Genomic DNA, 13,533 nt, shown 5'->3' with positions numbered 1-13,533 from the left:
AATTCAATTTTACTTTCCCTATTTTCTTCCTGGACTTGATTTAACATTTTCACCCACTGTAACATACACTTTCTTCCTGGGCAGAGAAAGAACGGCTACAACAATGATTTAACAACCATAATGGCAATAGTGGCTTTAAAATGGCTAATCTGGCTGAGAGCTAAGCATGCTGGGATTTTTGGTCAATTTAGAGATTAAAACCAGATGCAGGCCGTAAAGAGGCTCTGGACTGGAAGCTGTGATCTGAAGCTTCCCAGATAAGGGAAGTTGTTTACATTAACTGATGACATTATTTTGGCTGCATTTGATTGGCCTAATTGAACGATGCTATTGGAGGTTTCTGATCAATCATTGGCTGGACGATAGAGAATCTTCCAGAAGTGAGTGGAGAATTGCGGATAAAGAGACGCGTGAGCCTTTGTTTGGCAGCGCTAACTCGAAGAGACCAACCATCGCAAGAAGTCTTGTGCCCTGAAGGATGCTTCAGAGAAGGAGACAATAGATTCTACATTAAGGATATTTCTTGGCCAAGGTTTTCCTAAACCCAGTAGTATTTATTTTCAGTTAAACAGTTAAAGTTGATGTTTAGTTAAAGCTAATATGCAGTTTAAGAGTTAAAGTTCAGTTGAGAGTTGATGTTCAGTAAAGAGTTAATGAGTTGCAACTGTTTATGTTTGAGTTGGTACTAGAAGTGTTAAATAAAGGAATTGTTGAATTACTTTCCTTGTTTGTTTCATTAAACTGGAATGCTTGGAAGGTGTTTAAATTAAAGCTGTATAACACATCCCACACAGAATCAACGCGCCATTTCCTTCACATTCCTTTAATGTGATTAATTAATGAGATACAGTTGTTTATCCTGTTCACACAGGTCCCGATGCTGTTACCCTTGCATTACTGACTTGCACTTACAAACATATGTCATGCAAAATTTTAAAACCTAAACGTGCAAGGGTAAATTTGAAAGCAGACAAGGTTAGATGTCTTTTGCTGTAGCAAACTTTAACTCCAGAAAATTACGTATCTTCAGGAGAAATTTATTTGGCATAGAATATTAGAGATGGAATAAGGGGATCATATCTGGCTAAAAATGTCAGGGACAGCAATCCTCAGAACTAGAATTTTTCCATCTATCACTTTGTCAATCAAAAATATTTTCCTGCCATCTTCAGTATGCAATATAATTCCAAGCTAAACAGTGCAGTTGAGCAAATATGGCTGCTTAATTAGTTTACCAGGATATGTAAAACAATTCATAAATGTTAAGAATTTAGATCCACACCCACACCAACACCCACGCCACAGAAGGAATTGAAGAAAAGAAACAATATATATCTCAGCACCAAACTCCAATGCTTTCAATTAAACACAGGTTTTTGGCCAGTCAATATAAATTGAAATGGCCTCAAGAACTCTGGTTATCCATTAGATAGAATGAATATAATTTGCAAAATGCCACTGTTCATGCCACTGTATTTTATTGTATACGTTTACATAACACTTTTGTTAAGCAGTGTATTACTATCAACTATGAAAAACAGTTCAGTCACTTAGTCATACATAATATAGCCCACTGTTATAATCTTATACATCACAATATTTACATTCAATACTACCCTGTGCTCAATTAACAGAACTGTTAGGAAAAGATTAGATAAGAAACATGGTAAACAAGCCAAAGATTGTTTTGTTACATGTATAAACTCATCATTTATTAGGATGTATGCCTAGAATTATTTCAAAAAGAAAAATGTAATTGGAAAAAATAAATGAAAAATTCTTTAATATAGAAATATACTTGAATACTTATTTCAATGAAGTGCTGTAGTGTTTTGCACCAAACTGTGGTGAAAGTTATTGCATCATTTCCATAATAGACACAGAAGTTAATTGATGACAATATCCTCTGCTCATTCTCACATTCGCCATTCCATTAGTCACATACACTTCACTTACCTCAAACAACTCAGACAGTGCACCTCACCTTACTAAAACCCTTGTTTATCTCAATTGCAGCATTATCACATTACTTTAAAGTCTTTTTTCATGTCCAAGCATACATCTCATAATCCTTTAACAGCTCTAATTATCATAAAATCAAATTCTGCTAGTCCATTCATATGGCCTTTCAATAATTATAACTTCCTCCCTGAAACCCATGAAAGTTACATTAAAACATCTCCCTTACCACCACTACCAGCCAAGCATGCCACATACTTACAATACTGAGGTCATGTGGTTTTCAGATAACACCACTTCCTCTGTGTATGTGTGTGTGATGTCCAGGTCTAAATGTGTGCACGTGTGGGTCCATGAGCACGTGCAAGTGTGCATGTTTTTGTTTGTGTACACGTGAAGGTGTGCTTGGGTACGCATATGCGTGTTCTTCGGATGTAGCGATGCGACTTTGTTCAGAGAAAAAGCACCATAAACTACTGCATATCCAAATCACAGCACATAAATATCTAGTTCCTCATCGGGGAGGAGAACACCTCCATTACGTAGCAGATTGTATTTGTTCCAGATTCCGATTAAAAGGACTCAAGAATATTCCTAAGCCAGAGATCGTTGCCGGGGCTTTATTCTAGGATACAACTGTAACAAGATAAAAAGAAAAGGACATTAAAATAATGATCATAATCTTACTATATTATACTTTCCAAACAATTGTACTTCCTTCTTCAGCTGCAAATTTAAGACAGTCTGAGCTATGGATGTCACCACAGTCAATACTAATACTGCTCTGAATTTGATAAAATTTATAGGAACATATGCAGCAATGTCAGGAAACAAAGTTCAAAGTCCACTGTAGAGCAAGATGACAAAAATTAACCTGGAGGAGTAAAAGGAGGAGATATGAGGAGAGTAAATGCTTGGTCAAAGAGGCATGTTTTAAGGAGGGTCTTCAAAGAGAGGTGGTAGGTTAAAGGTTTAGAGAAGCAATTTCATAATGTAGGTTCTAGACAGCTAAAAATATAGCCCGGAACAGTGAGGGATGCATAAATCCAGAACTGGAAGAACGAAGAATCCTTGGACAGTTGTAGGCCTGGAAGGATGAGCCAAGCAGGGATTTGAACAATAGATTGGAAGGCAAATTGATTATAATTATTAGTAAATTCCCTATTTCTTCATCTAAATCAATTTTATGATCATTACTAGCAAACAAATGGCTAAATACATTCAAGCACATTAATTAACTTCCCCCATTTCACCATAGGGTTCTGATAGATTCATGGTACAGGAGGCTGCCATTCAGTTCATGCTGTCAGTCAGAGAAGTGCCATCCATTTTAATTGCATCTTCCAGCTTTTGGTCTATAGCTTGTGGCACCTCAAGGGCATATCCAAGTGCTTTTTACATGCTTCTGGTATATTTAGAATTGACTTAATAAAAAAGCTAGTGCAGCTCTGGGCTATGAAGGCCATTCTTAAAGGGTTGGCTATCTTTGGCCTCAAGATGGGAGAGCAAGGAGAGTGAACACATGCTTAATAATTAAACTGTCAATGTAAATGCTCTTGAAAAAAGTGAACATTCTTACATGGTTTACTACTTTTTTTCAATGCCCATTATTTTCCTTTGATCAAATTTGGGTCGCCTTGAATGTCTCTGGTTCGGCCCACCACCAGATAACTAATGATCATTAGTGGCAGTCTGTACTTGCTGATTTAACATTATACATTAACATAGCTCACTCTGATCATGTCAACTAACTTTTAAATCTTCTTATAGTCTCAAATTTTTGTTCTCAATACCAAGCTATTTAACTGAAATTGACATCAGTATTTGCCCAAAGCAGTATCAATGATTTTTTAAAAAATTATAAAGTAATCTCAACTTTAAAGGATCTATAATCCTATGGCCAAAGAGTATAATTCCAAGTTCTTTTAGCTTTCCTTATTTCATCCAGCAGTTAGATGTAGAGCAGCAACTATTGAAAACTCGCTGCAGCCCACAAATTCAAAGCAGTAATATCAAAATTAGAATTATGGGGCCAAACTTCACGCTACCATTTTTGCAGTTTACACTTGATATCTGTTTCTAGGCTGCCTCTACCCAGTAGTTTTGTAAAACAAAGGATGATAAGAAGCACCACAGATTGCAACATTTAGGAAATGTAGTAATTGATTTGGACTGTGCTATAAATAGTTTGTACTGTAAAAACTAATGAACCATATGGATCAGCAGCACAAAAATCAATAACTGACATGTAAAATTTAATGATGCATCAGTTGTTAATGAAAATATTTATTTTTTCTTCAATTATGTTGCTCATTCTTTACACTAACTTCTGTTTTCTTGGACTGGTCCCCAAGAAGATTTCTCCAGCCTGACCTTTTACACTCTTCCAGTCTCTTCAGCTACTGAATTGATTAGCTAGCAAAGATGGATTAAGAGTTCTTGGAACCTTGGGCATCAATGACATTTCAGCCTTTCCCCTCAACACAAAGCATCACGCCAATCCACTAAAACTCAAATGTATAGTAAAATACATGAAGCTGCAGGCTTGCAGAATATCTACAAACTGGATTAAAATAATCAGAATTACAACACTTAGGCACCACAGTGTACCATTCTTAAATGAGAGGAGCATACATGAGTCTGACATGAGTTTCTAAATTTGGCTGGGTCTTCTAACATCATAATAATACCAGCTGACGGACAGATTAAGTTATTTTTGTTTTACTTGCACTATTACATTTTATTGGAAAAAATGTATAAAGTTCCAGAATATTGGCTATATTTACCCCCAGCAGATTGCGAGGAACATAGCCTTCCTTGTCATTCAAACGAGCCCACCACCAGTCTGTTTCATTGTCATCTTTACGCCTCAGGACCGTCAGAGGATCTCCTTCATGGAACGATAACTCATCACTGTTCTTGGCCTCATAGTCCCACAAAGCATAAACCACACCTTTGTTCATGACACCCATTTTTTCTTGTACTCCTATTGTGGATTGAAAGTAATTCGCAATTACCTCAGAAACTGACAAACATATTGCTGGTCATTGAACAAACAAAATGTATGAATCATAGAATCATAGAAACCCTACAGTGCAGAAGGAGGCCATTCGGCCCATCGAGTCTGCACCGACCACAATCCCACCCAGGCCCTACCCCCACATATTTTACCCGCTAATCCCTCTAACCTACGCATCCCAGGACTCTAAGGGGCAATTTAAAAAAAATTATGCTTCAGAGCTATGCTTGCTCACTGGATCAAATATTTTCTTCTGCCTTCAAAAGTATTCAATTAAACATGTTTAGTTAATATATGCATCCAGACTTTTAAAAATGTATCAAGTATCCTCTCAGGCTGGTCACTATCATATACCCCCTCTGCAGTTGAGAGAGCAAAACAGCACTGCCCCTGGACTCTACAAATGCTATTCTAGAATGGAAAGTAGATGGGGGCAGAAATTACTCTTCTTTAAAAATTGGTTCTTTCTCCCTTCTCAAAAGAAGGGATGCTTTGCTGTCAATTAGCAATCCATTAAGGGGCTTTAGGAAATTTATTATTCCCAAGTAGAGATGTTCAAGTGGCAAACAGCCTCATGATTTTCTGCTTAAGGAATTAAGTTGAACTGTTGGAACAGTATGCTAAAATGACCATTATCACAGAATTGAATCTTTGTATAGATGCTGTGGATTTGCCATTAATTTACAATTTTGTATTACATAAAGATGGCAGGACATGTTGAGAGACTAGTTAATAAAGCATATTGTATCCTACATTTTATTAATAAGGACATTGAGACAAGAGTAAGGAGGACATGTTGAACTTGTTTAAGACACTATTCAGGCCTCATCTGGAGTATGGAGACAAGTTCTGCGCGCCATAATGGAGGAAGGGTGTAAAGGCATTGGAGAGAGTACAGAGGAGATTCACGGGAACGATTCCAAGGATAAACAACTGTAGTTATGAGGATAGCTTGAAGAGGTTGGATCTGTTTACCTTGGAGAAAAGAAGGCTGAGGGGAGACCTGATAGACATGTTCAAGATCCTGATGGATACGGACAGAGCAAATAGTGAGAAACTGTTCCTTCACAAGAGAGCATCAAGAAAGGGCACAGATCCAAAATAATGGGCAAAAGGGGCATGTGAGGAAAAATGTTTTCACCCAGAGGGTGGCTGGAGTCTGGAACAACTTTGTGAGGTAGGTTCTATCGAGGTATTCAGAATTCAGAGGGAATTAGATTGCTACTTGAAAAGAATGAATGTGCAAGGTTACAGGGATAAGGTAGGGGAGTGAGACCAGGTAGGATGTGCAAACTCGATGTGCTGAATGACCTCCTTCTGCACTGTAAGGATTCTGTGATAAACCATTCAAAAGTGAAAGGAACAATGTCAGGAGTGTCTAGGGTGTATTTGTTCACAAAGTATATAACCTGACACTGGTATATGTCCATGAATGACAAGTTCCTGATCATGGCAAGCTTGAGACAGAAGCAGCAAGCAGAGACTAAACACCAACATGGAGGGTGAGAAGTGAATCAATCTAAATATTGGTTAGATGGCTCAGTGTATGGTTAGTGAAGGTAGAACATTTAACTCGGAACAGAGAAACTTGATAAAGTGACCAACATTTAGTGCAACATTTAGCACTGCTTAATTCATTTTGCCAAATTTTTGAGAGAGATTGAACATGTGCGCAAGATGATGAAAGAATCACAAGGTTCATAAATACTTGCCATAAAGGAACTGTGAACACTGTACAAAGCCTTCTTCCATCTCCTCACATTTATCTGCTGCTGTTTCAACATCACTGATGGTGGTGGCAAAAATAGCAGCACCAGATTCCACAAGCAGTTTGCAGAGTTGGACACTGTTGCAGGAAGCAGCACAGTGTAATGGTGTCCTGAGAAGAAACCAGTACAATTTCAGATAACTTCAAGACTAAAGTCACTCAGATATGTCATGCTAGTAAAGTATACAGTCTTTTAACCATATAAATCATATTTCCACATATAGAATAACAATTATTTAACTACAGGGACAGCTTTTCTAACAGTCCTTAAAATTACAGCTATAAATTGCCCAAAATATCCTGTAGGCATAATGTGTGGGATGAATTTGACCCAGACAGTAAATCAATTTGGCTGCAAACATAGAGATGAAGGGCCCTATCACTTCTATGGGTGGATAGGGTGTGGGGAGGACAGGGAAAGAGAAGCATATACAAATAAAATGTGAATCATTGCAGATTTTGTCCTTGACACTTGTTGCAGACCCTGTACTTCATTCAGAGAATAATAATCAGCTGGCCATGAAAAGGCAAAACAGCTATTTTTGGAACTTTCCCATCGAGAACATCTTCAAGCAATAACACCCGATTTCCTTCCCATCTAGCACAACATAACCATACATTTGCATTATTAACACAACACTGCATTTCTTCATTGCCTCGGATGCTGCCAATCCAGTATTCAAGGTACAGCCTGACCATAGAACTGTACAGTTTGAACACTATTCCCTCTAAATTGTAGTCTAATGTTTTGCTAATTGCTGCTGTAAACTGATTGGACATGTTTAAGATTCTCAAAACACATAACACCTTTTTTTTCTTATCTACAGTCCTTTGAACCTGTTTGCATTAAGTTTCATCTACCTTTATTCTATACACATACATACTTTGTCAAACTAATTCTGTAATGAAAATCCTATTCCAGTATTCAAATGACAATGACAGTTCAGGAGGAGCAGAGTCAGCTACAATTTTTACCTCACTACTTGTTTCTCCAAGGCACAAAGCATTGCAGATTTATTTATTTACTGACAATCCTACATTTCACTCAGTAGAAATGTATAGTGGGGGAGGAAACATTTTAATTTGTTGCATGTAACTCCAGAAGAAGAAATTAAAATTTTCTATGGGTAGAAAATAGACTCCACAACTGTCCTCTGTTGGCACAATATGTACTGTACATGGGAGGTAGAGCTATCTCATTAAATGGCTGTACTTGTAACTAATTTGCTTTACAGTAATTCTACCAGAGTAGTTGAGCTGGAGTTGCTCACCGAATAATACTGAAGATTTGAATAAACCAAAATAACTTGCTCTTCAACTGTCTCTCTAAGTGGGAAACATCCCAAAATACATAGGGGGGTTGGAGGGGGAGGTGGTGGTGGTGGAGAACAGAAGCCAAGTTTAGAGAACTGGATGATCAAAAGTTTGGTTGAAAAGGTGCTTTAAAAAAAAACTTGGTGATAGAAAGAAGTGGGGTAAGAGAAAAGGGCGAGAGAGAAAGAACAAAAAAGGAGGGGAGAGAAAACGGGGGGTAAGAGAGCAATAGCGAGAAAGAGCAGGAAAAATACAAGGGTTAGGAATTCCTGTCCCTGGAGACCAAGGCTACTGTGGCTGAAGACCATCAGTGGTGAAAGAGATGGGGGAAGAGAGAAAGGGAAAGAAAATGCACAGAAGGAAAACGTTTATACAATTACAAGCCCAGTTTAAATCACCTAACAGAAACATTTGCAACAGAAATTTACAATAAGGAGAGCTTTAAGTTTAATTGAGGACAGATTTCATCAGCTTAGTTTAAACGCATACTGACTACATTTCAACCAATAATCATATCAAAAAGAACATCTCAAGCTTACCATCCATCACTGTCTGCTGCATTTGCATTTACACCAAAATCAACAAGGAACTTCACAATGTGATGGTGACCAGCACACACTGCATTGTGTAATGGTGTTATTCCTTCATCATTAGGTCTACTAGGATCATTGACCTGACAAAAACAAAAAAAAGTGAACATATTAAATAACCGTTTAAACAAGACTTGCTATTGTGTAGGAATTTCAAATACAGCATGTAACAAATTACAATACAAAATGTAAAAAAATTACCTCATAAATGATGCGCTGCACAAGATCGAATTCTCCTTCTAAAGAAGCATCTAGTAGTAAAGCTAGAGGATCAAATTTTACCCTCATTCCACAACCTGTCCTTTCTGAATCAGGTTTTTTTAAATTTGTACGTTTAATCTGAGGAAATATAGTAATATTAGAAGTAAATTCAACAATTTGCACAAGAGAAGCACATCTTTCTAGGACCATCTAGCAACAGTTTTAACAAAAGTTGCTCAAATTTAAAGCTACAATGGCACTTTTGTGATGCTGAATCTTAGCGGCTAATGTTTTTGGAATCTTGACCTTTCCATGTTTGACATATACTCATACCTCTAATCTTGCATTCATAAAATGTCAAAGCTAGCTGTAGCATCCACAATTCACTCTGATTGAGATCTGCTAATTAGCACCGAGGAGGGAATGAAGGCTTACTTTCCATTGCCCTATATCTGGCTTTGCTTCAAAGGTTTATCTACTCTTCCCTTAAAAAGTATCTTATGGCATCTCACTATCTCCATGGCAATGCCTTGCCCAGAGTTGACATGCCAAGCAATCAGAATCTTTTTTTGGCATTCTTGCAATTATCCTGATGAATGCAGGATGAAAAGCTTCAGCAACATGTATCTAGCTTCAGCAATATGTATCTCAAGGAATGAAATTCTTAAAATGTTTCTTCAGGACTCTTCCCTCAAGCAGGAGAGCATTAGAAAATAACAGGTAAAGTCAAGAAGAAATGGAAGGGGAAAGAAAATCATAAAATAAATTATTTTGTTCATTGGACAAGTTAGCAGGTTAAGGGCCGATCGCATCTGATGGGATTATTTCTAGGATCCCAAGGAAGGTAAATAGGAAATTGCTGGGACCCTAATGCCATATTTCAGGGGTCTATTGAATGTGGATGGGTGCTGGAGGAATGGAGAGTGACCAATGTATTGCCCATTTTTAAAAATTGAGACAAAACTAATCCGGATAATTACTGTCCAAGATAGAGAAAAAAATAATTTATATTATATTGTAGATTTCATGTCCTTGGGACATTGCAAAGCATTCATAGCCAACAGTGATAGAGAAATATTTATAAGTAATTTCACTCTTATTTATGTACATAATAATACAGAAAGAGAAAACAAAAGTGGCCAGCATGGATTTCTCAAGGTAAGACTGTGTTTGACAAGCCTCATTGAATTCTTTGAGGAACAGACAGATTAGGTGTCTGGAGGAAATGGAGTGGATATAGTGAACACGGATGCTAGGAAAACCCTTCAAGGGGTACCACACAAGAGGTTACAAGAGTAAAGGTAGAATTAAGGGACTGGATTAAAAATTAGTTAGAATGCAAGAGTGAGAGTTAGAGTTAAGCGCAAGTGTTTAGGGTAGTTGGAAATGAATGATGTCAAAGAACAAACAAACAGAACAAAGAAAATTACAGCACAGGAATAGGCCCTTCGGCCCTCCAAGCCTGCACCGACTTTCTACTTTCCTTGTATTCCACACTTGCTTCGTGTGTTCCCACCCTCCTAGCTTTGACAAATGCTTCCTTTTTCTCTTTGACTAGGCTCAATATCTCTCGTTATCCAAGGTTCCCAAAACTTGCCATACTTATCCTTCATCCTTACAGGAATGTGCCAGTCCTGAATCCCTACCAACTTACACTTGAAAGCCTCCCACATGCCAGATGTTGATTTGCTCTCAAACATCTGCCCCCAATCTACATTCTTCAGTTCCTGTCTAATATTGTTGTAATTAACCTTCACCCAATTTAGCACCTTAACTTGAGGACTACACTTATCTTTATCCATCAGTACTTTAAAGCTTACTGAATTGTGGTCACTGTTCCCAAACTGCTCCCGTACTGAAACATCGACCGCCTGACCGGGCTCATTCCCCAATACCAAGTCCAGTATGGCCCCTTCCCTAGTTGGACTATCTACATACTGTTTCAAAAAGTCCTCCTGGATGCTCCTTACAAACTCTGCCCCATCCACGCCCCTAGCACTAAGTGAGTCCCAGTCAACATAGGGGAAGTTAAAATCTCCCACCACAACAACCCTGTTCCTTTTACACCTTGCCAAAATCTGTTTACATATCTGTTCCTCTATCTCCCACTGGCAGTTGGGTGGCCTATAGTAAACCCCCAACATTGTGACTACCCCTTTCCTATTCCTGAGCTCCACCCATATTGCCTCGCTGTATGAGCCCTCCGAGGTGTCCTCCCGGAGTACAGCTGAGATATTCTCCTTAACCAGTAGTGCAACTCCCCCACCCCTTTTACATCCCCTTCTATCCCGCCTGAAACATCTGTATCCTGGAATGTTAAGCTGCCAATCCTGTCCTTCCCTTAACCAAGTCTATGTAATGGCAACAACATCGTAGTTCCTAGTACTAATCCAAGCTCTAAGTTCATCTGCCTTACCTGTTACACTTCTCGCATTGAAACAAATGCACTTCAGTCCACCAGACCCTCTTTGATTAGCAACCCCACCCTGCCTGCTGTTTCTCGGAGTCTGACTGGCCCGACTCACTGGTTCCCCTTCAGCTAATTTACCTTTGCTTTGGTTCCCATCCCCCTGCCAAATTAGTTTAAATCCTCCCGTGTGACACTAGCAAACTCCCGGCCAGAATATTTATGCCGTTCCAGTTTAGATGCAACCCGTTCTTCTTGTACAGGTCCCATCTGCCCCGGAAGAGACCCCAATGGTCCAGATATCTGAAACCCTCCCTTCTACACTAGCTGTTTAACCACATGTTGAGCTGCACTATCTTCCTATTCCTAGCCTCACTAGCACGTTCACTTCAGTTCATTGTGTATATCAATGATTTGGGTCCTTTATCAACATTATGATCCCCATTTCAGTTCAAACCATGTACATTATATTATATGGAAAACTGTCACAGATGGAGCATTTTACTTTAGACATAATTCCCAGTATAATGTTCATTAACTGCGATGATGATGATTTCTAATGTTTTGGACAAAACTTGCGAAAATGATAGCCACATATCACATGATGCAATGCAGTTAAGCTTTGCTCTAACTTCTCCAAAACTCAGAAGAGCTCCTCTATTACATCAATTCTACTTCCCATATCAGACTCACATGCAAGTTAAGAGAAATTCCCAATGTAATGCCTAATTTGGGGCAGAGTTGTCTTATTAACTAACAGAAACGATCTAAACTAATTTCATATACAGCATTTCTTGCCAATAAGAGATTTGCATCCAATATCGAGGGTTCAATTTAAAACTAGTTGGACAGTATCATAATTTACTATGTTATTCAGTCCCAGGAAATAGAGCTTTAGAAAAAAGAGCCCAATGATACAACTGATATTACTTGGTTTATAATTTATACAAAGAACATAAAACTTACAGGAGGGGGCAGTGGCACAGCAGGTGGTGGAGGAGCATCTTCCTCTGGTGATATGACCTCTGGCAAAGGGCTTGGTAGTTGCTCCGTTTGAACAACAGCAGGATTATTGTTATTGTCCTCTATTGTCGCAGGAATCTCATTGTCATCTGTCTGAATCAATTCAGAATGTGGAGAAGGCAGCTGGTTATCATTGGCATCCGATGATGGTTGAACTTCAGGCTGAGTTGTTGGTTCAGGCTGCACAGAACCAGACTCCACGATGCTGGTGTTACCATTATCAACATCTGCTAAAGCACCTACGTAGTCCTGCTGGTTACTGGGGAGATAAAATGGCATGTTATCCATACCTCCAGCTAGTGTATTAAAACGCTGATAGAGTAACTTCTGTATATTTGGTCCACTTGGGCCTTCAGGCTCAGTTATAGAACTGCGTTTCTTCAGGGGTCTTGGTGCATGTGCCAGCTTCTTCCTTAGAGCTTCAAGATCAGCATCACTTTGATACCGTAATGGTGAGTGCACAATAGGCAATAATTTTGTAGGACTCAGAGGTCGTGGGATGTTTTCAACATTTGAGTTGGCGGGTGGCAAGTTCTCATGCTCTGGGTCTTTTTCAATACTAGTTTGGTTTTCATCACTGATCGGAGGATGGGAACTTTGGAAAGGCTGATTATGAGCAAAAGGCAAAGGAGATGGGGAAGCAGAACCAGATCCAGATGACAATACTGGCTTTCCATACACTAGAAAAGGAAAACAGAAACCTCTATTAAATCAAAAGCAATGGTTATACTTTACTATACCAAATTCCCACCAATCATGACTTGCTCTTTCGCAAATTTGCTTCTCCGTGCAAAAGTCTTTGCTCACCAGATCGCCCATTGCGGGCCCAAATGTTCATTTATCTGCAGTTTTAAATGTTAAAAAATAGAAGCTAACTTAGATGCCAAAAAAGAAAAACTGCGCAAGTTTAAAAAATAACTATAGGTGTCCATGATGTATTTCCTGCACTAGATAGTGCACGCAATCATTTTGTTGCTGCACATGGGTGTTCACTGCTGTTGATATTTAATTCACTAATGTCCTTCAGGGAAGGAAATCTGTCAGCCTTACCTGGTCTGGCCTACATGTGATTCCAGAGCCACAGCAATGTGGTTGACTCTCAACTGCCCTCTGAAATGGCCTAGCAAGCCACTCAGTTGTATCAATCGCTCAAGGCGGCAATACATCACCACCTTCTCAAGGGCAGCTAGGGATGGGCAATAAATACTGGGCAACCAGAGACATCTATGTCCCATGAATGAATTAAAAAAAT

At 38.8% G+C, this 13,533-nt stretch overlaps 1 protein-coding gene across 10 annotated transcripts in view; it reads right to left on the bottom strand.

The window, feature by feature from the left end:
• Window positions 1-804: 804 nt before the first annotated feature.
• ppp1r13bb (protein phosphatase 1, regulatory subunit 13Bb) overlaps window positions 805-13,533 on the bottom strand; it is a 102,369-nt gene continuing 89,640 nt past the window's right edge. For all 10 annotated transcript variants that reach the window (XM_078234031.1, XM_078234036.1, XM_078234033.1 and 7 more), the window contains 6 exons: window positions 12,225-12,961; window positions 8,852-8,989; window positions 8,600-8,733; window positions 6,691-6,857; window positions 4,746-4,945; window positions 805-2,595 (listed from right to left, as the gene is read on the bottom strand). In XM_078234031.1, the coding sequence (XP_078090157.1) occupies window positions 2,554-2,595; window positions 4,746-4,945; window positions 6,691-6,857; window positions 8,600-8,733; window positions 8,852-8,989; window positions 12,225-12,961 (1,418 nt within the window). In that variant the 3' untranslated portion in view covers window positions 805-2,553. The remainder of the gene's footprint in view (window positions 2,596-4,745; window positions 4,946-6,690; window positions 6,858-8,599; window positions 8,734-8,851; window positions 8,990-12,224; window positions 12,962-13,533) is intronic.

This window comes from Mustelus asterias, chromosome 18 (genome assembly GCF_964213995.1).
Source record: "Mustelus asterias chromosome 18, sMusAst1.hap1.1, whole genome shotgun sequence".
Lineage (NCBI taxonomy): Eukaryota > Metazoa > Chordata > Chondrichthyes > Carcharhiniformes > Triakidae > Mustelus > Mustelus asterias.
This window is presented reverse-complemented; position numbering and strand designations above follow the sequence as displayed.